The 22820-nt window shown below is 39.0% G+C and overlaps 1 protein-coding gene across 1 annotated transcript in view; it reads right to left on the minus strand.

Moving 5' to 3' along the window:
* Nucleotides 1-22820, minus strand: part of LOC149141768 (histone deacetylase 5-like) — a 415110-nt gene that overhangs the window by 383778 nt on the left and 8512 nt on the right. Inside the window, exons 3-4 of the mRNA XM_089451330.1 lie at nt 5444-5590; nt 5084-5196 (exon numbers count right to left, since the gene is read on the minus strand). Coding sequence (XP_089307456.1) covers nt 5084-5196; nt 5444-5590 — 260 coding nt within the window. The remainder of the gene's footprint in view (nt 1-5083; nt 5197-5443; nt 5591-22820) is intronic.

Consider the following 22820-nt stretch of genomic DNA (forward strand, 5'->3'; position numbering starts at 1 on the left):
ATATGTAGCATATCTCCCTTGCCCAAGGAAGATCTCCCCATTCTTCTGCCATACTTCCAATCCTGGAAAATAGTGCATCAACCCCATATCCTTCATGTCGAATTTTGCTTCAAGGTTCCTTTTGCAGTCCTTTATGAGCCTTGATGATCCTATCAAAAACAAGTCATCTACATACAAAACCAGAATGAGAGGCTCATTCTCCACCATCAAATAGTAGAGATTGGGATCTGCATCACTCTTAATGAATCCCAACTACTGCAAATAATTGTCAATCCAGCCATACCACGCCCTGGGTGCCTGTTTGAGCCCACATAGGGCTTTCTTCAACCTGCAGACATGAGTGTGCTTCTCATGAGTTTCGAAGCCTTCAAGTTGCTCTATATACACCTCTTCTTCTATCACCCCGTTCAAGAATGTTGTCTTGACGTCCATCTGGTGAATCTCCCATCCTAACTGTGTTGCTAGGGATATAACGGATCTGATAGAGGTATATTTGGCAACTGGGGTGAAGGTATCCTCATAGTCTATCCCTTCCTTCTGTGCATACCCCTTCGCCATGAATCTAGCCTTGTACTTCTCTACACTGCCATCTGCAGCATACTTGATCTTGTAGATCCATCTGGAACCTACAATTGATCTGTCTTCTGGTCTAGGCACTACCTCCCAAACATCATTTGTCATGATAGAACTGTATTCTTCTACCATGGCATCCACCCACACCTAATGTTGTGTGGCTTCCTGAAAGCTGGAGAGTTTTGTACCCTGAGTTACCAAAGCTTGATATTTGTCAGGTTGTTTGCATTGTCTCTTGTCTATCCTAAGATCTCTAGCAAACTCTTCTGCGTCCCTCAAGGTCTAACGCACTTCCCTACTGGCTCTACCACTGGTGGTGGGAGGTTCAATCAGTTCCTCATGTTTCTGCTGCTCCGTCTGTTGAGAACTCCCTAGATCTCTTACCCTTGAGGAGATACCAGTACTGGTCACTATACTTGATCCCTGTGACTGTCCTCCTGCTTGTCCCATTTGTTGTCCCTACTGCTAGACTAACGGAACTTTTGTTGACCGATCACCTGCAGTCATTTCTTGAGATCTTCTGAAAGCTCTATCTTCCATGAACTTTACATCTCGCCTCACTACAATCTTCCTGCAGCTAGGAATGTAGATCTTGTATACCTTTGAGGTCTCGATATACCCTACGAGGAACCCCTTCTCTGTAGTCTGATCCAATTTACTGCACTTTTCATTTGGTATGTGGCAGTAAGCCACACTCCTGAATATCCTCAAATGACTTACTTCAGGCTTCTTTCCTGTGAAGACCCCCTTTGGCGTTTTCTTCCCCAATGCTCTATGAGGTGTTCTGTTTTGAATGTACACCGTTGTGTTGCATGCCTCTGCCCATAAAAATCTAGGCAAATCCTGGTCATACATCATAGCCTTTGCAGCCCCAACTATTGTTTTGTTCTTTCGCTCCACTACTCCATTCTGCTGAGGATTATATGGAGTTGTCCATTCTCTTTTGATGCCTTCCTTTGCACAAAAGTCTATGAAGTCTTTATCTGTGTATTCTCCACCATTATCTAAACATAGCACCTTGATCTTTTTCCCTGTCGTGTTCTCTATGAGAGCCTTGAACTCTCTGAACCGATCAAAGACCTCATCTTTGGTCTTTAAGAAATAGATCCAGGTCTTCCTGGAATGATCATCAATAAAGGTGATGAAATATTCACCACCGCTAAGAGCTCTAGTGGACATAGGACCGCAAATATTTGAGTGTATCAATCCCAACATGCCATTTTCTCTGCTGTCACTTCTAGGAAATGTTGCCTTTGCGTACTTCCCAAGTACGCATCCTCTACACACATCATCATGCTCTGTGCTGAGAACTAGAACTCCTGTTACAGTTTCTCTGAGCATCCTAAGTGCTCCATGGTGTAAATGTCCCATCCTCCTATGCCATAGTTCGTTCAGCTCCTTCCCACTGCTATTATCACTGCCTATCAGTGCCATTGGAGAATCGAGCTGCAACCTGTATAACCTGTTGCTTCGAGCTCCAATCTGTCTCACCTTCTTCCAGCTAGAGTGTTTGACATACACTTTCTTCCCCACGAAGTGTACATCATACCCCTTGTCCTGTAACTAGGACACTGAAATTAGGTTCATACCCAATCCTGGCACATGCAGTACATTAGTAGCGTTGGTGTTGGTTCCTATTTCTGTCTGAAATTCTATGGTGCCTCTCCCTACCAGAGTACATTTAGTTTTGTTGCCCATAGTGATCTGGAAGTCCATCTGCTCCTCCTGATAGCTAGAGAAATATTCTCTAACTCTTGTCATATGAGCTGAAGCTCCACTATCAATATACCAGACACTAGATGATGTTGAACCTGACAAGCACGCGAACTCATCCTCCAACCTGGAAGATAATTCTGAGGCTTCCTGATTGTTGATTCTATCCATGATTTTCTATGTTATTTCTCCTTTCCTTCCTAACGTTATTTTGCACCAGCAAACTGCTACAAAATAACTGCGTCACAGCTAAAGATTTGCTCTACAAGGAAAATATCGTTGCTCCTTCTGCCCTTGGTAATCTTTACTCTGGAAAATGTATTCTCTATCAACTCTCTCAGAGAATTAAATTTTTCAAAAAAAAACGACCTTCATGGCCAAAGGAACTGTGTTGCCTCTAAGGGTTTTGAACTGTTGCCTACGCAGAGCTTCGAAATTCCTCTTCCCTTCTGCCATTGAGCTCTCCAACGTCCAAGCTCGACTCTAATACCATGTGAAAATTCTGAAACCTGGAATCCCACTGCAGTAACTGATAATATTTCTTCTATTTGTTAAATTAATTAAACAAACTATTTGCAATTTCCTATGGCAAATATTGAAATATATACGTTGCAGCCTTCACAAAACAAATACTACGGAAATATAAATACTGGAAATTAGAGAAATTCTAGCACACACATAAAGGATATTGACACAGTTATTTTTGGATAATTGTCCCCAGAAAAACCCAATGTGGGAAAACCGGTGCAGCAAATGAGGGTTTCTTTATTAATTCCTCAGCAGAAATTCAAGTACAAGAATTCGGACAACAAAACAGAGGAAAAATACTGAAAAAAAATTAATGATAAATTTCTCTCTCCACAGCGAGTCACTGACCCCGAGATGGACCCTCTGTCCATACGTTGGTGTCTTTGCGTCACCCTCTACGCAGTGCTCTAGTGGACTACATCTCTCCTCGCGTTGTCTCTTCCGGAGTTCGTCTTGCATTTCCCTAACCATTACTAATACCCTCTCTCTCTCCTGCAACTCACCCTCTGGCTCTATCTCCTCTGTTGAACTTCAGCCACTCAGAAAATCGATCTACGAGGAAAACTAAGTAACTGTTGATGTGTGTTCTCCAAGCCCCATCGAGTTTCTTCTTATAATCTCTCGTTGAGACATCAACGGCCAAGATTAAAACATAATCGATGTCTAAGATTAACTAGAACTCGATCCATGTCTTCTTCTAGAATATTCTCACCATGACTTAATTAATACCCTTTAATTAATCAGATTTCTTGAGTTTAGACTTGGAAACATTAAAAAAACGATTAATTATTTTAATTAAGTCGTCTCTAGGTAAAATTTCCAGAAATGATTTCTGGGTTTTGGAGATCTCATGTATTCTAGCCTCTCCACAAAATTTCAAGGCTAGAACACATCCAATGCTATAAAAACTAACTGTCTTCATATCGCAAACTACTCAGTGATGCCATCTTCACAAATCGACCATGACCACAAAACCGTAGCTGCAAAATTTAAAAATAATTATCTTGTTGTAAAAAGAAGAAACTTGCTACTACAAACCCTAGTGATCTCAGATCTCTCTCTCAGAGTTATCTAGAAAGCTTTGATACCATGTTAAATCTCCTAATACCAACCCAGATTTATTTTCTCACAACAATTATTTATTCCCAACAATTTATTTAATTAACCAAAATAAATTTTGAATTGTTGAAAAACAAAATCACCGGCATTTTAAACTCTAGAAATATATGCAGTGGAAAATAAAAATTAGGAGAGATCAATCACACATTGCAATAGATAAATACCCACAATAATTCTCCATCATTCATTAATCTAGAAAATAAGGGTTTTCGACCCACAGAATTACAAGGAAAAATACATTTACTAAAACCTGTAACTCAGCCCCCGCTAGATGACTTCAGCCCAAGGAATTAGGCCTCCTGGAAATCAGCCTCTGAAGGAACTCAGCTTGGAGAATTTCAGCTCAACAATTTCCCAGCAAATCGACCCTTTGCCTTCCCTTTGAGCTGCCACTATGCCTTAGGAATTTCAGCCCCCACAAATCAGCTTCTCCAATCAAATAGACCTCCCTCTATCTTCAGCAAACTCGACCCTGCAATCTCCAACAATTCGGCCTCCTGGATACGCCCTCGAATCCTCCTATAGTCTTCCTCCTCTGCGCTTCAATCTATTGTGACACTCGCACTAGAGAAAAATTGCTTTCTCGTGTTGTGTCTCCTCTCTTGTGTCTTCACCTCTTCCTTTAGGCTTCTTTTTATAATGTTCATTAAGCCGAGATCCCTTACCCTAATCTCCCTTCTAGAAGATTTTGGAGATCAATGATTGAGATAATTCCAAGTCACTTAAATAATTAAGTTATTTATCATTAGAAATGGCTTAATAGTCCACAATAATTAATTAACTTTACTTATTGTACTTTTCCTAAGTTAGACTTAGGAAAGAAGACATAAATCACTTACTCCACCAAGCAAGCACCTAAAGAGGCAAAAAATCATCTTCCACATGTGAACACACCAAGCCTATGCAGAAGACCTTCCTAAGCTACTATAAGCTTCCACTGTAGGGACATGTCTCCATGGAGTACTGGTTTAACAAAAAAAAATCAACCAAGCTAGTTTAATAAAATAACATAACACAAAAATCATAAGATAGTCAGCAAAATCAAATGACATACCTATGAACAGAAAAATACAAAACTTCAACCAAGCTAGTTTAATAAAATAACATAACACAAAAATCATAAGATAGTCAACAAAATCAAATGACATACCTATGAACAGAAAAATACAAAACATGTGGATCAGTCCAAAACATGTGCTGTGTCCCATTGCCATGGTGAACATCCCAGTCAACAATCAACACTTTCTGTACACCTAACTCTGGCTGCAATAAAAAGGCAAGCCCAGCATTTATCAGCTTCAGAAACAAATCCATGCTCTGAAAATCATCAAATAACAAATTCTTGTGAAAATGAAAACCCTATATCTCACACTAACTTCCATGGTCCAGTCATATTACAAGCAAGTCTAAGACAGTATGCATTGAACACTGAATAGGAACAGATAAAGAGCAGGTGAGTTGTGTTTTTAATAGAACTTTTGCTCTTACAGATGAACAGAAACCTGCATACCCTTTCATGGACGAGGTGTTTTGCTGCAATAGCTATGTTGTTGAACAAGCAAAACCCCATGGCTTTGTCAGCCTCTGCATGATGACCTGGTGGCCTAACAATAGCAACTCCTGCATCCAATTCCCCTGAAGCTACTTTTTCAGATATCTGCAAAAGATACACCATTTTAGAACTGACCAGTCTAAATGCTCCTCCATGAACTTCATGTGAATTCGAACATGAGATTAAAAAAGGAGAAAGTTACATAAACAACATTATTCTTTGACAGATTAATAATCTTCCAAAACAGCAATATTCAGATGGAAAATTTTATTGCATCCTAAGAAGTAAACATCAGTTGAAACTTAAAGAAAATATTCATAAACATGATTCCAAGATCAGGAAGGGAAAAAGCGAAGCAGCAGAGAATGCGTTTCTAGAAACAGGAAATATTACAGCCCCACATAAGAACTCAGAGAAAAAAACAGAAACAGATATGTTACCCATTAAATGGCAGACAAATTGATCATTAATGACATTCATATTACAGACATAAACAGTTTCACCATAAAGTACATAACAGTGGTACATCATTGGTCCTATCCACTAAATAATAACAGTCATGAAAAGAACTGCACTATGCACTTGAGATGTCAGCAATACCATACATAAAATAGCAGCTGTACTTTCATTAATTGCAGACTGTAGCATCTTTAAGTGTGGGCCATACCATCATTAAATATAGTTTGTACTTTGTAGTGCTCTCTAAATGCAGGCTATATTTGATGAGACATAGAGCTTACTTATCATTGATAAATATCCGTTTATAGGCATCACCTGTTTGTATCATCCTTGTTGAAGAAGTATTTTAAACTATGTAGATTAAGTTCAAGATCTATTTAGTCTTTACTTTCTAAATTTGTCCCAAACTTGTATTATAAATATCAAAACTTGAGTTATACAAAGGGATCCATGGTCCTGAAGAACATATACTCCTTAGGGCCCTGTTACCCACAATCTTGTTGGGTAACCATAAAGTGTCCTGGAGATACATTGAAGATATGGGAAAGGCATTTGCTGTGACAGCAACTGAGGATTGACGCTGAATAGGGTAATGGTATTTAAGGAAGTTGTCATTATTTTTTATGGAGGTGGTATGACTGCTCAAATAATGGAAAACAGGGATGATAATAATGCGTATACACTTGAGCAGACTTTCAGAGCTATGGATGCTTTAAAAAAAATGTCTCCCTTTAATTATCTGACATCTTCCATGATGCTCTTGGGGAGTTTGTCTTTCCATTTGCTGTGGTATATGGCTCTGTGGTGGTAAGCTCAAACCTGTAAAGTTGGGGTATATTGGTCCAAACTTTTATGCTGAAGTGAAAAGGTTATAGCAGAAAAGTGATGCAAGCATGGCTTTGCAATGTTTTACAGACCATGCAGCTCCTACACTTTGCTTGGCAACACATGGTTACTCCAAAAGAACACCATAGATAAGAATTGGTATCAGGTAGTATTGATGGTTCTTTGCATGTGTGGGATTTGGAGGGTGGAAATGTGACAACTACCATACAGCAGCCCTTGATATATACCTGTAGTGTTTGTGTCCAGATTCTGGATGGACATCCGCATAATGTATTTGGATTCTGATTTATGTTCCCACCCTGTACTTCCTGTCATTATCACTTGTTCGGAAGATGGCACTATTTGTATTTGGCATACAGGAACACGCAGGCATTCTGAGGCATATAATGAGCAGCAATTGTGGAGCCCACCCTCCGGAACTGATAATATGCAACCAGAAATTTGAACAAAGTACTAGCAAGATTTTGATTTGAAGAGAAAAGTTATATTAAGTGGCTTCTATATGTGTGTGTGTGATGAGCGCTTGGAAATAAGCCTAGATAGAGGCAACCTCTGTTTAGGAACTTACGAAATAAATTGAATGGACGACTTGTCTATCTTGAATGCCTGGTGAGAAGGGTCACTTACAAATCAAGTAGAATGTTATGTTTGGAATTGGGGCTGAAGTGGAATTTTTCTTCCCCTTTTGTGGGGTCTTTATCCATGATTCTATGACCAAGATGGACCAGAATCCCTAGTGTGAAGAATTGGGCTCTCACTGGTGTAGTTTATGGAAAAGACAAGCCCTGAGCAGTCTTTGAAGGGCTATCATTTTTTTTTGAAGAGTCACACCTTTGAGGGCCTTTTGTCACGATTTGAGGGCCTATCTACGATTGGAAACCTGCCTGCCCACTTGGAGAATAAACTTGAAGGTAGGATTTCCACCTTTGAAAGGCATTTGGTCCACATGTCCACGTGAAGGGAGAAATTAGGTTCGTTTGTGGGAGAGTTTCTCAATGTTTGGGCTATGATGACCACTCTGTGTCAACGACCCCATAGCAGTACACCCCTTTTTTTGCAAAAGGGATCTATCATGTTAAAGTGTTCGCATCATTCACATTTCATCATCAGTCAACAGTTTGTTAAAGATGTAAGCCCATTCTACATGGTTATAATGTAAATGATCTTAGTAAGACCATCATGTATGTAACAACCTAGGTAAGCATAGTATTTTGGTGACGATTTCTATCCTACGAGGTTTTTTGTCTCGCTGATTCATCTGTGTCTCTAGACACAAATCTTTGTGTCATAACAAATTATTATTTGCCACTTAATTATTTGACTTGGATTCTTTGATGGGACGACTTAAGGATTACTTTGCCCAATATGGAATTTGCCACATAAAATATTAATGAGAGGAGTGCCGAGCCAATTTGCACATATTAATAATAATATTTCTCTTTGTTCAATCTAAATTCTTCTTTTGGGGCAAGATGGGCTTCTTTTGGGGTAGTTGGGTTTCTCATAGGAAATTCATCCCATAGCTGCCCCAAATTTCAACAAGAAGGACGTTGTTACAAAATATTGACACTCACCCTATTGAGTAAAACTTAAAAGTCCTGGAAAGATACATTACATGTGCTTTGTATAAATATTGTATATGGGCATGTAGTACTAAAACCTATACTTTACACGTCAAGGCAAACGATCATTGTCACGTTGATTGAGGAAGCTCATTGGATATAACAGCTCACAATGAAAAAGATGTTAAGTCCCCTTTCAAGATTGAGACCAAAATTCCTCTCAAGAAAGATAGATGATTTGCATACGTGTCCTCATTGATATGATGAAGTATAGGCTACTTGGGGTGAAAAGATCAAGATCAATGTTTAGCTGAAATGCTAGTAACGCTGAAAGCAATAATCAAGTATGTTGTGGAATGACCCTATGGTTTTGGATAATTGGATATACACATTGCAAAGTCTATTGGATTTGCAAAAGGTGTAAATGAGTATTACAAAACTAGGGTTTGTAAACCCTAGATTAATTTGAAGGATAATCATTGGACGAAACATCCTTTGATTGATTGATGATAATGATGGAGTTCATCTCATGGTAAAGAGCATATCGACTCTAGGGTTTTGACATTTGGAATCCAAGGTTTGAAAACCCTAGCCGCCTAAAAGGAATTGGACAAGAAAGCCTTAGGGTTTATGGACAAAACCCTAGGACTAGACCTAGATTAATGTTTTCGCTGAAAGATGAAACCCTAACTCTAGCAAGGAAGGAATGACATCACGCTAATGATGAGGACGATGTTCATTTTAGCTTAGCATGTTCTTTTCTTAGGACAATTACTTTATTAATCCATTAGCCCATTATTATTCCATTAGATTTCCATTAGAAATCACATTAATCAATATCATGTTGTTAGAAAATCGGAAAGGCAGAAAGATGTTCTTATATAGATAATTGCTTGTGATTATTTTCTCTTTATGTTCTTCTTTTACTTTTAGTTCATCAAGCAATTACCAAAGCAATAACACCAAGACACTAGATGTAGGCGGACAGCCAAGGCAAAACCCCTATCTAGGGGAAAACCCAGTCAACAATTCTTCTTTCAATAGTTTCACAAGTTAATCCAAGACTCTTGACCTAGACAAAGACTTCCTCCACACCAAGTCGGCCCTCACTTCCACGTTGCAGATGAATAACCTTCAATAGTAACTTCGACCTGGCAGCAGCAACTTGCAATAGCAACTTCGACCCAGCAACTTGGCAGCTTTGACTAGACAAAGAAAAACTTCGATCTCCCTCGATACTCAACTAGAGTGAGAGATAGATGGCCCAAAATTTCAATATTGATGTCTTCTTTCTTCCTTCCAAACTTCACACCCTTTTCCAGCCTTTTTCCAGCTTCTTTTTCAACCCTGCACTTCCCAACTTCTTTCTTTTGGATATCAAACTTATGAGAGAGAGTGATGCTCCAAATGAATTCGAACTGCCTTATATATAGCCTTCCAGTGAGGTCGAATTGTCCTTCTTGAAGCCGACTTGATCTCCTTGAGGCTGACTTGGTTTGGAGGGGACAAATAGCATTTTGACTCAATATTAATTCTTTTTACATGATTCAAAAGCCCAAGGGTCTCTTTTAATGGACAGTGACTCTAATGACTCAAAATAAATCCTAGAAGTCCTCAATGGGGACTTTGACCTAAAACATGATGACCCAAGCATGAAACCCATGCTTTAATAAGTCATAATAATAATATCTTCTTTATTCTTTTGATAAATAGATTTCATTGTGACTCAAATACATTTATGAAGACCGAACCTAGTTACATATTTCAACACTCACTCTTAACTAGGGAGGTATTCATAAGTATAAGGAAGATCTCAAAACACAACCTCAAAACACATGAACCATGAAGAATTTAGGCACCGCAATGCCATGGACTAGATTCCTGACCAGGGAAATCTATCCAAGGTCCTCCAACAGTTTAGGCACTCACGATGCCATGGACTAGATTCCTGACCAAGGCAATCTATCCAGGTGGGACTAAGATGGACTAAAGCTTTCAGCCTCTCTAGGTACCATCAGGCTTACTTGCTAACCATCAACCCAGGGATCTAGGTGTGTATCTGAGGTCAAAGCTCTATAACCAACACCGCCCTCCCCACTTTGGGATCTACACTTCAACGCAAAGTGCCAGCCAGATGTCATCCCAGGCAAAAAGCCTCAACACTCTCGATTATTCTAATTAGTAACAAATCCTCCCTGATCAAACAAATCGATAACAAATCTCTCTCGTGTAACCAACATGTTATCAAACCTCTGAGAGATTTACCTGTACAAAAACAACCCCAATCAGTAACAAACTTTCAAATGTACATAAATAAACACAAACATTCGGGGTCTTCCAAACAACAGATTTTGCTTCTCAATTTATCGTAGGACTTTCAAATGAATCTTGACAGAAGATTCCTTAATCATACATCTTTGTTTCCTACTTCACATGCAACAACATATTCTACAAACAAATCTGCCTTTTCTTATACGTTCCCCAATTTCTTCTTTCAAGGTGTCCATTATGACTATCATATGACCTCCCTCTCAACTAGGGAGATTTCTTTCATCCAAGCTCCCTCTTAACTTATGGAGATTCCTTTCATCCAAGCTCTCTCTTAACTTAGGGAGCTCCACTTATTTTCTACGACATAAGAGAATCCTTCATGGCTTCCATCCTTCTTATCAGAGTTATCATGACCATCATCATTCATATAACTTTCTTCATCATGCTTATCATATCAACTTTATTTACAAACATCTTCACCATCTTGAAGATTATGTACTTGCACAACTTAGATAGCAAGTACAACCAAATCTATATAGAAGCATGGAGTTAACTATATTAGAATCATGGAAGCATTCGACATTAGACATCAAATACCCAAACTTAGTTAGGTTTACAAACAAGAAACACATACTATATGCCAGGGTTTTGTCATAAACCCTAGATTTCATTATCAAGATTTCTAGCATCTAAGTCAAGATAACAATCTTCATCATATCTAGGGTTTCAATATTTCTTCTAGAGGCATGACATACCTTACTACAATATATTGCAGACCCTAGAAGCATTTCAAACAAATATAGTTCTACAATGCATCTAACAACTTTAGAACTCATATGTTAGACTTTCACTAGAATTTAGTGCAAGATCCTAGATTTCATACATGAGCCATTAAGCTTCAACAATCAAACATCAACCATAGCTCAATTTCAGATTTCAACAATCTTTCATAAATCTCAGATTATCACACTAGTCATCACATATTAGAGAATTGAGCTTCTATTAAGGTTTAGTTACAAAACCCTAGAATTCACGAATATTATCATCCTAGAGAATCAAACATTGACTAGGGCTTAGTTCCAAACCCTAGGACTCATGACCATCAAGAATTAGGTCAACACATATATCTAGGATTTCATCATCATGCACTAGCATATCATAACATGTGTTAGTCAAACCCACAAACACAAATATCAATATATTAAAGTTAGATATACAATAAGCTTGATCAGACTATGGTTTCGAACACATATACCTAGGATTTCATTTCTGGGACAATATCTAAAATAAGGGTCTTACTTATAAACACTACCAAACTCTAATGATCTAGGGTTTCAATACAAAACATAGCAAACCCTAATTTATCAATACTTCAAAGGTTTGGGATTTCAGACATTACCATTCAATCCTAACAAGTTAGGGATTTCATAACCATACCAAAACCCCAAACATGACATTATTAAAGCATCACACATTTTCTTTAGACTTCATCAATAACCCTAAGTAGGCTAGGGTTCCATACATTATCATCAACACACCCTTAAGTTAGGATTTTCACAAAGAACCTTTCTAGGGTTCCAGAAGAGTAATATGAGGAGGGAAGATTAATCTAATGATGAATCACCCAATCAAGAATCTTTATGATTCAAGAGAGCTAGACACAAAACATGTTAGTAACGTAGAATAGTTTATCAAGAATGAATATACCTTTACGAAGAGATAAAAACTTATAGTTTAAGGGTTACATGTTGTTCCTTAACAAACATTCTAATTCCAATGCTTTGTCTTGTGAGGCCTTCTTCCATAATCCTTGAGTATTCAGAAAGTCTTTTCCTAAACAAGAAAAATATGAATAGAAATGTGATTAGTATTTAATGCAAGCAAAACAAGATAACTAAGGAAAACTAAAAATGAAAAGGGTAATAGGATACTAATCTTTGGAGGTTGGTGAGGACTCCCTCCAAGCTTGAGGGATACCTATAACCTTATAAAAACAAATCAAAAATGTTTTTCCAAAATATGTTAAACCTACAAATACTAGAAATCAAAAATGAAACAACTAAAGCTTGGATCAAAGGACTTAGTAGTGTAAGTCCCTTATGTCCAGTTCTTCGGCTTTATTCTTCTTTGGAGATCCTTCTTCAGAAATATTAGCTTGGTCCCTATTCCTTTCTTGTGAGAAGCGAAGTATGCATTTGAAACCTTTTCTTCTTCATTGTTGGATACTATGAGATTCTCATTAGTAGCTTCTTGGCTACAAGCATTCATAATTGCTTGAAAGTAGGAGCTTTTTCCAGTTGTTGAGACCTGAAGCAAAAGAACTCCAAGTAGGTGGTAGTCCCAATAATGCAGTAATCACTAGCTCTTTTTCGAGTACAATCTTATCTATGGCTTGAAGGTCATCTCTAATTCTAGATATCCTTACAAAGAAGGAAGCCACAGTGTCATCCTTTGTCATTTTTGTAGTCCTTAATTCATTCTTCAGAGTTGCTATTTGACCGATGTTCTTGACAGTGAACAATTTTGATAAGGCTTCATAGATTTCTTGAGCATGGTCTATATTGGAAATGTATGGGACAAGATTGTCCTTTATGCTTTCTACCATTAGTGTCATAGCCAATATTTCTGACTCTCTAAACTTCACTTTATCTGCATCACTAGATTCTTCGGTAGGTTTCTTCACTTTTCCTTTGACCAAATCCAAGACTTTGTTCTTTTCAAGAATGAGGTCAATTCTTTTCTTCCATGCCCTGTAATTTGATGCTCCTTCCAATTTGTTCTCACTCTTTATTGTGTTAGACATTGTCCTTGAAGGTAGTGAGCTTATTCCCTTATAAGAGCTCCTTATATGATCCCTTGTTCAATCCTTTAGACTCCTTTCAGTAGATTCTCAAAACTGCCTTTTTCCTTCTTCACCTTAGCTCTGATTCCATGTTAGAAAATCAGAAAGGCAGAAAGATTTTCTTATATAGATAATTACTTGTGATTATTTTATCTTTATGTTCTTCTTTTACTTTTAGTTCATCAAGCAATTACCAAAGCAATAACACAAAGACACCAGATGTAGGCGGACAGCTAGGGCAAAACCCCTATCTAGGGGAAAATCAACAATTCTTCCTTCAATAGTTTCACGAGATAATCCAAGACTCTTGACCTAGACAAAAACTTCCTCCACACCAAGTCAACCCTCACTTCCTCCTTGCAAATGAATACCCTTCAATAGTAACTTTGACCTGGAGGCAACAACTTGAAATAGCAACTTCGACCCAGCAACTTGGCAGCAGCAGCAGCTTCGACTAGACAAAGAAAAACTTTGATCTCCCTAGATACTCCACTTGAGTAAGAGACAAATGGCCCAAAATTTTGATCTTGATGTCTTCTTTCTTCCTTCCAAACTTCGCACCCTTTTCCACCGTCTTTTTCAACTTCGCACTTCCCAGCTTCTTTCTTCTGGATATCGAACTTATGAGAGAGAGTGATGCTCCAAATGAATTCAAATTGCCTTATATATAGCCTTCCAGTGAGGTTGAATTGTCCTTCTTGAAGTCGACTTAATCTCCTTGAGGCCAACTTGGTGTGGGGGTCAAATAGCATATTTGACTCAATATTAATTCTTTTTACATGATTCAAAAGCCTAAGAAGGGTCTCTTTTAATGGACAATGACTCAAAATAAATCATAGAAGTCCACAATGGGGAATTTGACCTAAAACATGATGACCCAAGCATGAAACCCATGCTTTAATAAGTCATAATAATAATAATAAAAATATCTTCTTTATTCTTTTGATAAATATATTTCATTGTGACTCAAATACATTTATGAAAACCGAACCTAGTTACATATTTCAACACATATGACAGTAACTGATGAAAGAACAATATCCATAAATGTAGAAGACAAGCCAAGACAAGAGGACACCATGAGCCTTAAAGTCAGGGCAAAACCCCACAAGGGGGAAAACCAATAGATCTTTTCTTCTTGATAATATTAGATGTTCAAAGAGAGAGAAATCCGTAAGTACAATGATACATTAGTCAAAGTCAATAGTTTGACTTGCCATAGATGATCACAATCCATTGTCCAAAAGTCAATGTCGCATTTGTAGAAGTCAACAACAGTCAATGGCGATCAAAGCTACCCTAACCAGTCAGCAATCATTGGTCAACAGCCCAGCCAAATTAGCCCAATCTATTCGGTCAAAGGAGAAAGAAATTTGCTCTCCCTAGCAGTCAAAATGCAGTCAACGCAACCTTCAAAAATCGGGTCAAAACTCGGTCAACGGTCTGCAGTCAAACCTACCTCAGACCTATGGTCAACACAAGTCAAACACCTTAATTTTCCTTGATTCTTGTTCCCACAAGTACGGCCGAGCTGGCAGAGTAATAATCCAGCAAAATCACAGTCAAACAGTTGTTCAAAGTGCCTAGTCAATGTTGCTCTGTGTACTGGAAAAGTCAACCGTAGACACTGTAGAAAAATCGAAGAAAATCGCAGGAAATTCGTCCTTCCAAAATTTGCATGTGTGGGAGAGAGATGTCTGCCCAAAGAAAGTCAAATCCATCATGAGAGGAAAGAGAAAATCATGTGTGTGATGATGCCAAAATGGAGTGAACTCATCTTATATTTATACAAGTCAATGTGGGTCAAAGGTCATGTCTCTTGGGCTTCATGAGCCTACATGACTGTGGGGTCAACCTTGACCAAAACCAACATTGTGGGCTTGACTTCAAAAATACATTTCTGCTTGTCAGAATCCATCGTGCCTTAGGTCAAAATTGGTCCTCTCAAGAAGAGGAATCCAATGCCATCATCATCTCATACAAAGGAGTTGTCTATAGTGGAATTTGACCTTAGTTGACCATTTTTAATACTCCCTCTCAACTAAGGGGAATTCCACCTGCCAATACCCATCATCATGTTGTTGCCATCATAACCATCATGTTGCTATCATATCGATGACATCATAATCATCATGTACTGTGACTGCATCTCATCTCATCTCTGCTGAAGATTTGATATCGTAGATCAAGAATAAAAGATCCTTGAGGGTGAGTCACAAAACCTTGCCACCTTCAGAAATGATTGAGGCAAATCCTCATGTCCAGGGGTAGAACCCATCCAAGTTTGATCCCAGATCAAGGTTATGCTAAACACCATTCATCTTAGTCATAAGGAGTACAGCAATACATGATGCGTCCATCGTGATATGGTCCCTAACCACTTTTCCCAACTCATTGGCCAGATGAGAGTTAACTCCCATGTGTCCCAGACTACATGGATAGGATGATGTTGAGGCAACAGCAGGGAAAGAATAAATCACATCCTACTCACAACCACGCGTAGGGATATAATAAACCACATCCTATAATCACATGTCACAACCATCGTAGGGAAAGGATAAACCACATCCTACGCGCATGCAAACCACTAATAGTAGGGAAAGGATGAACCATGTCTCACTGAAATGTCAACCACTAATCATAGGGAATGAGCATCCTACATGTGGGGAAAGGATAAACCACGTCCCACCGACATGCTCACATGTGACAACCGACAGATGCATATATGCATCTCTTACTGGGGTAAACACATACAAGGAAAAGAATGAACCACATCTTGTACATAGCGAACCCATAGGGAAAGGAGTGAACCACGTCCTATGGTCGCATATAGCTCCAAAAACTACCCAAGGACCCCAAGAGCTCCGAGAGCTCAATGTTCAGCTGAGACCCTCATAGTAGGGTCTATCCACAACTCCCAACCTCTCTCTGAAGGAAGATAATCTTGACCTTACCAAGAGGCTATGCAAGGATGACAGTAATCTGCACATCCAACTAGAAATGATAGAGCTTGATTGCTCTTTGTTGTACCATATCGAAATAGAGAGGTACCTAATACTTGGCGCTGTCGTGGAACATGGATTCCTTGAAAAAAATGAATCCCACTCAAGAATATCGCAATATACAACAATGATTACCAACATGTGCTCAAATGGCTCACTTAAGAGCTTCCTCAACCAACTCGCTTTATGATAAGCCATACTTGCTGCTATATACATTCAACCTCAATAGTGCTTCCAGAGCAACCGAATCAAAACATATAGCACTAGATGTGCGCTTTCCATCCATCAAACTGCCGACCGAGCCAGCATTAGAATTTCCATGGAATCTTAGATTTAGGAAGTGTATCCCAGATTATAGATAATAGAATAACAGAGATATCTCAATAAGCAGTTATTTGATATACGAGGTTCATCCATAGATCGACTCAAAGTCTTCATAGCGAGGCATATGATTGATAGGGTATTTATCAAGAACACCAGGGATCCCACAAGATATACATATGTAGACCAATAGCTTCTCCATCTCATCAAACCTTTAAGTGCAGGAAATAGTGCATCAAGGCTAGGTATTCCATCTTGACTTTAAAAGTCAACTCCCTCTTACATTGATAAACAAGAGGGTCATCAATCAGACATCATCAATAGTTGCATCTTTACAATCCAATCAACATGGCTCGTCCATAACTCCCTCTAAATATAGGGAAAGTGACCTTGCCAAAACATAATCATCAAGCCACTTGTAACCTGTCCCTTTTCCTGCTACAGACCCTTAGGTTCATGTGCCAAAGTCATCAATCATAATCATGCAGCTTCCATGCAGCCTCTCAAGTAACGGGGATATATCAAGGCATCATCAGTCATCATAATCATAATCAGTTGTCATGACTTGCCTTCATCAATAAACATCGGGCAAGAAGCCTTGCTTCAAGTGATCATCTAGCTTTCAATCATGAGCTTCTCATGCAAGGGATGAGACTTTCCACGAGGCAACTGCAACAACAAACTTCTAGGAAGCTTGCTTCAAATCAGAGAGTAAACTCTGAAGAATCATCATGGTCCTTCTTCAACTAGAGTGAAGAAATCCTCCCATGAGATTATCCCAAAACAGTTGCATTATCCTTCATTGCTAGATGACTGCAACCAACACATTAAATCACCCAATCCATGATGAGGAGGGGTCCTTCGCATCCAGGCATCCATATTAATAAGATCGTCCTTCATAAGATCCTGGCTCAACACATCAAAGTGCCCAATGACCTAATCAAGATGCCAAAATCAGGGTCCTCACAGTTCCCTTTGCTCATTGTGCTTGCCAAGACATAGGATCTGCAATACACATCTTCGAATGATTTCTTCATGAGGCACCTGCAATAGCCATAGACAAGCACAATATGTGATCATAAAAGCATGAGATACGATCTAGGGTTTTCATACACTAATGGAGGATGGAATTCAAAACATCATCCTCATCAATCATACCCTAGAATCCACAAACCCTAAAAATCAAAAGAAAGGGTTTCTTATGAGGGAACATAATAGGGTTAGGGTTTCATATGTGAGCTAGGGTTTCCCATGAACCATCTAGGGTTCTTATTCAAATCAAACCCTCCATCAAAAGACCCTTAAAACAAATAAAAATAAATGCATTGCACATACCTTGAGAGATACCATACCTTTGATTTTACATTCATACAAGCTGCTACAGGGGTCTGCTCCAAAGTGCCTTGCACTTCTTCTATCTGCCAGACTTTCAAGGGTACTATCACCCTTATCCAAAGGTGCCAACATAAAGGAGTTGCATACTTTTCTTAGATGAACTTCCTTTGCTTCAGCTTCTAGACAAAAATAGGATCACATGGAGGGTTGCCACTAAACCTTCTCAACAAAATCACATCAGCTGCTAGATAATGAGTAGCTTAGTCAACAATATTACATTATGAAGGGCTTTCAGTATTCTTCAAAATCATTTTCTGTTAATTTTTGGTATGTTATATGCTTAGAGCAATTTACTTTAATTTTTCCATTTAGCTCAATATCAATTCCAGATTAGCAATCACATTTGGCATGATAGTAAAATGCAGATAGAACATAAACATAAATCGCAAAAAACAAGCCAAGACAAGAGGACACAAGATGTGGCGCCAACCAGGGGCAAACCCCAATGTGGGGAAACCCTTGATCAATTCTTCTTATGTTCTTCAATAGTTCAACAGAGAGAAAGATAGTACATATACATCAAAAGTCAACACTTTGACTTGTCAAAATAAGAGTAGAGATCTTCTCTAAGAAGATGTCACGTGAGGTAGCTGATCTGAACACAGGTGATTCCATCACCTTGTTGTACCTATCATTGTGCTACACCATGTTGCACCATCATACCATGTCCATCATCACTGTGCTCCACCATGTTGCACCATCGCCACATCCATCATCACTGTGTTGCACCATGTTGCACCATCACCATGTCCATCATCATTGTGTTGCACCATCACTACATCCATCACCACTGTGTTGCACCATGCTGCACCATCGCCATGTCCATCATCATTGTGTTGCACCATTGCCACATCCATCATCATTGTGCTGCACCATCGCCACGTCCATCATCACTATGCTGCACCATCCCCACGTCCATCGTCAATGTGTTGCACCATGCTACACCATCACCACATCCATCATCACTGTGTTGCACCATCGCCACGTCCATCATCACTGTGCTGCACCATCACCACATCCATCATCACTGTGCTGCACCATCACCACATCCATCATCACTGTGTTGCACCATCACCACATCCATCATCACTGTGCTGCACCATGCTACACCATCACTAAGTTGTACCTCGTCATGTTGTACCCAACATGCTTCTCTTCATCATCATGCTACACTATTCATCATGTTGCACTATGCATCATGCTACTCTGTGCTGCACCACTGTCACTATGCACTATGCTGCACCATTCATCATGTTGCTTCATACACCTTACTGCACCATGCACCTTATTGCACGATGCTGCCCATACACCATACTGCACCATCACTGCACTGCAATATTGTATCTTACCAGCCTTAGCTGCTTGCTATCGCTTGCAGCCTAGCAGAGCAACTAGGCTACAGTTAGCACTCTTCATGATGCTTAAGGACAATGTATAATGGTTGTATATATAAGTGTCCCTTCTTGCTGCCTTAAGTGTTGCGACTAGGTGACTGAGATTACTTCCTTACTGCGGCTAGGGTAGGATAGATCCTCCATGACAGTGTTTAGCATTAGACTTCATGACAGCGTTTAGGATAGACTTCATGACAGCGTTTCGGATTATACTTCATGATAGCATTTAGGATTAGACTTCATGACAGCCTTTACCATTAGACTTCATGATAGCGTTCTTCATGACAGCGTTTAGGATAGACTTCATGACAGCATTTAGGATTAGACTTCATGACAGCGTTTAGTTAGACTTCATGACAACCTTTAGCATTAGACTTCATGACAGCGTTTAGGATAGACTTCATGACAACGTTTAGCATTAGACTTCATGACAGCGTTCTTCATGACAGCGTTTACGATAGACTTCATGACAGCGTTTACGATAGACTTCATGACAATGTTTAGGATTAGACTTCATCATAGGCTGTGATAAGGCTTCTCCATAGGGCAGCGTATCACCTAGGGCACTCTTTCTAGATCTCATCTTCATCAAACCCAAAATAGAATGAAGAGAGATCACAAGAGTGTGTGTGTCCAAATGACTAACAAGCCATCTCTTTTTACACTAAAACGTTGAGCACAAGTGGGGGCAATTTGGTTGCTGGCCAACCTTGACGAATTGTCCCATAACACAAATAAATTCATATCTGCATGAGTACATTGTCGGAATCAGATGATCTTTAGATCAATCCTACACCTCTTAACGAGAGGAATCCAAGAAAAATATCAGCTGCCATGGATAAGTAGACCCACACGGAGTTTGGCCCTAGTTGCCAATTTTAACATTTTCAAATTGATGTCTAAAGAGACCATCCCTTATCATAATTGCATCCTCTATTTTCATTGACTTCAGGGCACCTTTTATGAAGGCTTCAAAGACATGAATATATATTCCTTATTGATTTGCAAGTCGGCTTCAATGGAACTGGCTTAGAAGACTTGTTTATATGTGTGTGTGTGTGTGCGCGCTTGTAACAGTGACAAGGACTCGGCCTCTTCTTCAATACACAGAGTAGGGTTCCTTGATTTTACTAATATGGATGACATAGGATGCCCACTGATTGTCTTTTCAAGGCTACAATTCATACCTCACAAATATATGCATACAAGATCTCGACTTCCTTATATTATGGAGGGCCTTAGAACTATCCTTTATAAGATTCTTGACTTCCTTACAAACATGTGGAATGAGAAGTCCACCACCTTTCTTCTTTTATAGCCCGAAGATCAAGAAATCACAACCTCGGTGACCTATATTGGTCAGTCAAATTCACAGAGTGTGATAGTATATAGCAGTTCTTTATGTGACATAGGTTTCTCGGCCTTATTACAAGCATAAGGAATAAGTAGGCATCTTTTGAGATAAAACAACCAGCATAACCAAAACTTTTTCTCTTCAATAACTTAGAGAACAAAGAGGCATGAATAGGTCGGATTCACTGTCTGAATTGAAGAGCAAGAGAGAGAATATAAGACAGAGTTCACTAAGCCATAGCCTTTTGGCCTCCATACCACAAGATCGCAGAACAGAGTAATCCAAAGTTGGCTTCATGAAATGACCTTTGACGTATTCTTATGTTCTTGCACTTTTCTTGGCCTCTTAGGAAAATAAAGTTCTTTTCAAAAGACCAAGACTTTTCCAAAAGCATACTTATGCCCAGAATGTAAAAGAGAGATAGCTCCATTGCATAGCAGACCTTTTAGTGCTTCTTGTGCTCAGAACAATAAGAACACTTGGCTCCCTCTTAATGGTTCAGAGAACTAGGTCAACAGCTCGGTTCTTAATTGCTTCACAGGACTCTCTTTAATTCATTGATCAAATCCAAATAAATATATGTATCCTTAGAGTCATAATTAACACAACATACCTTGATTGTAGCCCTTCCATCAGACTTTCACTGATTTGATCCTCAACAAATTTGCTTGTTGGACATCCTTGTTCACAAGACTTGAATTTATGTGAGCACAGGTGACTAGATGGAAGGACTGCTAGCTTCAGAATTTTGATGCAGAGGTGGCAAAGGGATCAGATCTTCAAACATACTGTTGGTTGCTTTAACAAAGGAGAAGATTGGACTCAGATCAACAAATTCTTAAAAAAAACTCTTCATAGACTTCTTATCATGATAGGTAGCTTAGCTACTGAAGGAGAACTTTAGCATCTTCAGATTTGATTAATGGCCTTCATGAGCTATTTAGCCCAACTCTTGCATATACCTAGACTTGCATTATTTTTCGAGACCTCTCATGTTTTCTATGGCATGCAACAAGATACTTCAAATGCATTAACAATCCACTCCTTCATCTTGACTTCAAGGAAACTTGACAACATCTCTTGTGATTACATTCCTCTTGCTTGGCTCTGACCTCACCTAGCTTTGATGCCATGTTAATTTTAGCTTAACATGTTCTTTGCTTAGGACAGTTACTTTATTAATCCATTAGCCCATTATTATTCCATTAGATTTCCATTAGCAATCACATTAATCAATATCATATGACAGTAATTGATGAAAGAACAACAACCATAAATGCAGAAGACAAGCCAAGACAAGAGGACACCATGATTTAGGCTTAAAGCCAGGGAAAAACCCCACAAGGGGGAAAACCCACAGATCTTTTCTTCTTGATAATATCAAATGTTCAGAGAGAGAGAAATCCATAAGTACAATGATACATTAGTCAAATTCAATAGATTGACTTGCCATAGATGATCCCAATCCACTGTCCAAAAGTCAAAGTCGCTTATGCAGAAATCAACAGCAGTCAAAGATGCCCTAACCAGTCAACAATCAACAACCCAGTCAAATCAGCCCAATCTATTCAGTAAGAGGAGAAAGAAATTCGCTCTCTCTAGGCAATCAAAATGCAGTCAACACAGCCTTCAAAAGTCTAGTCAAAACTCGGTCAACAGTTTGTAGTCAAACCTGCCTCAGACCTGCGATCAACGCAGGTCAAACACCTCAGTTTGCCTCGGTTCTTGTGCCCACAAGTGTGGCCTAGCTAGCAAAGTAATAATCCATCAAAATCGCAGTCAAATAGTTGGTCAAAGTGCCTATTCAACATTGGTCAATGTTGCTCTGTGTACTGAAAAAGGTCAACCGAAGAAACCGCAAAAAAATCGCAGGAAATTCGTCCTCCAAA

Source organism: Pinus tabuliformis, chromosome X (assembly GCF_031772625.1).
Source record: "Pinus tabuliformis cultivar Carrire ecotype Pingquan chromosome X, CPIR1, whole genome shotgun sequence".
Classification (NCBI taxonomy): domain Eukaryota; kingdom Viridiplantae; phylum Streptophyta; class Pinopsida; order Pinales; family Pinaceae; genus Pinus; species Pinus tabuliformis.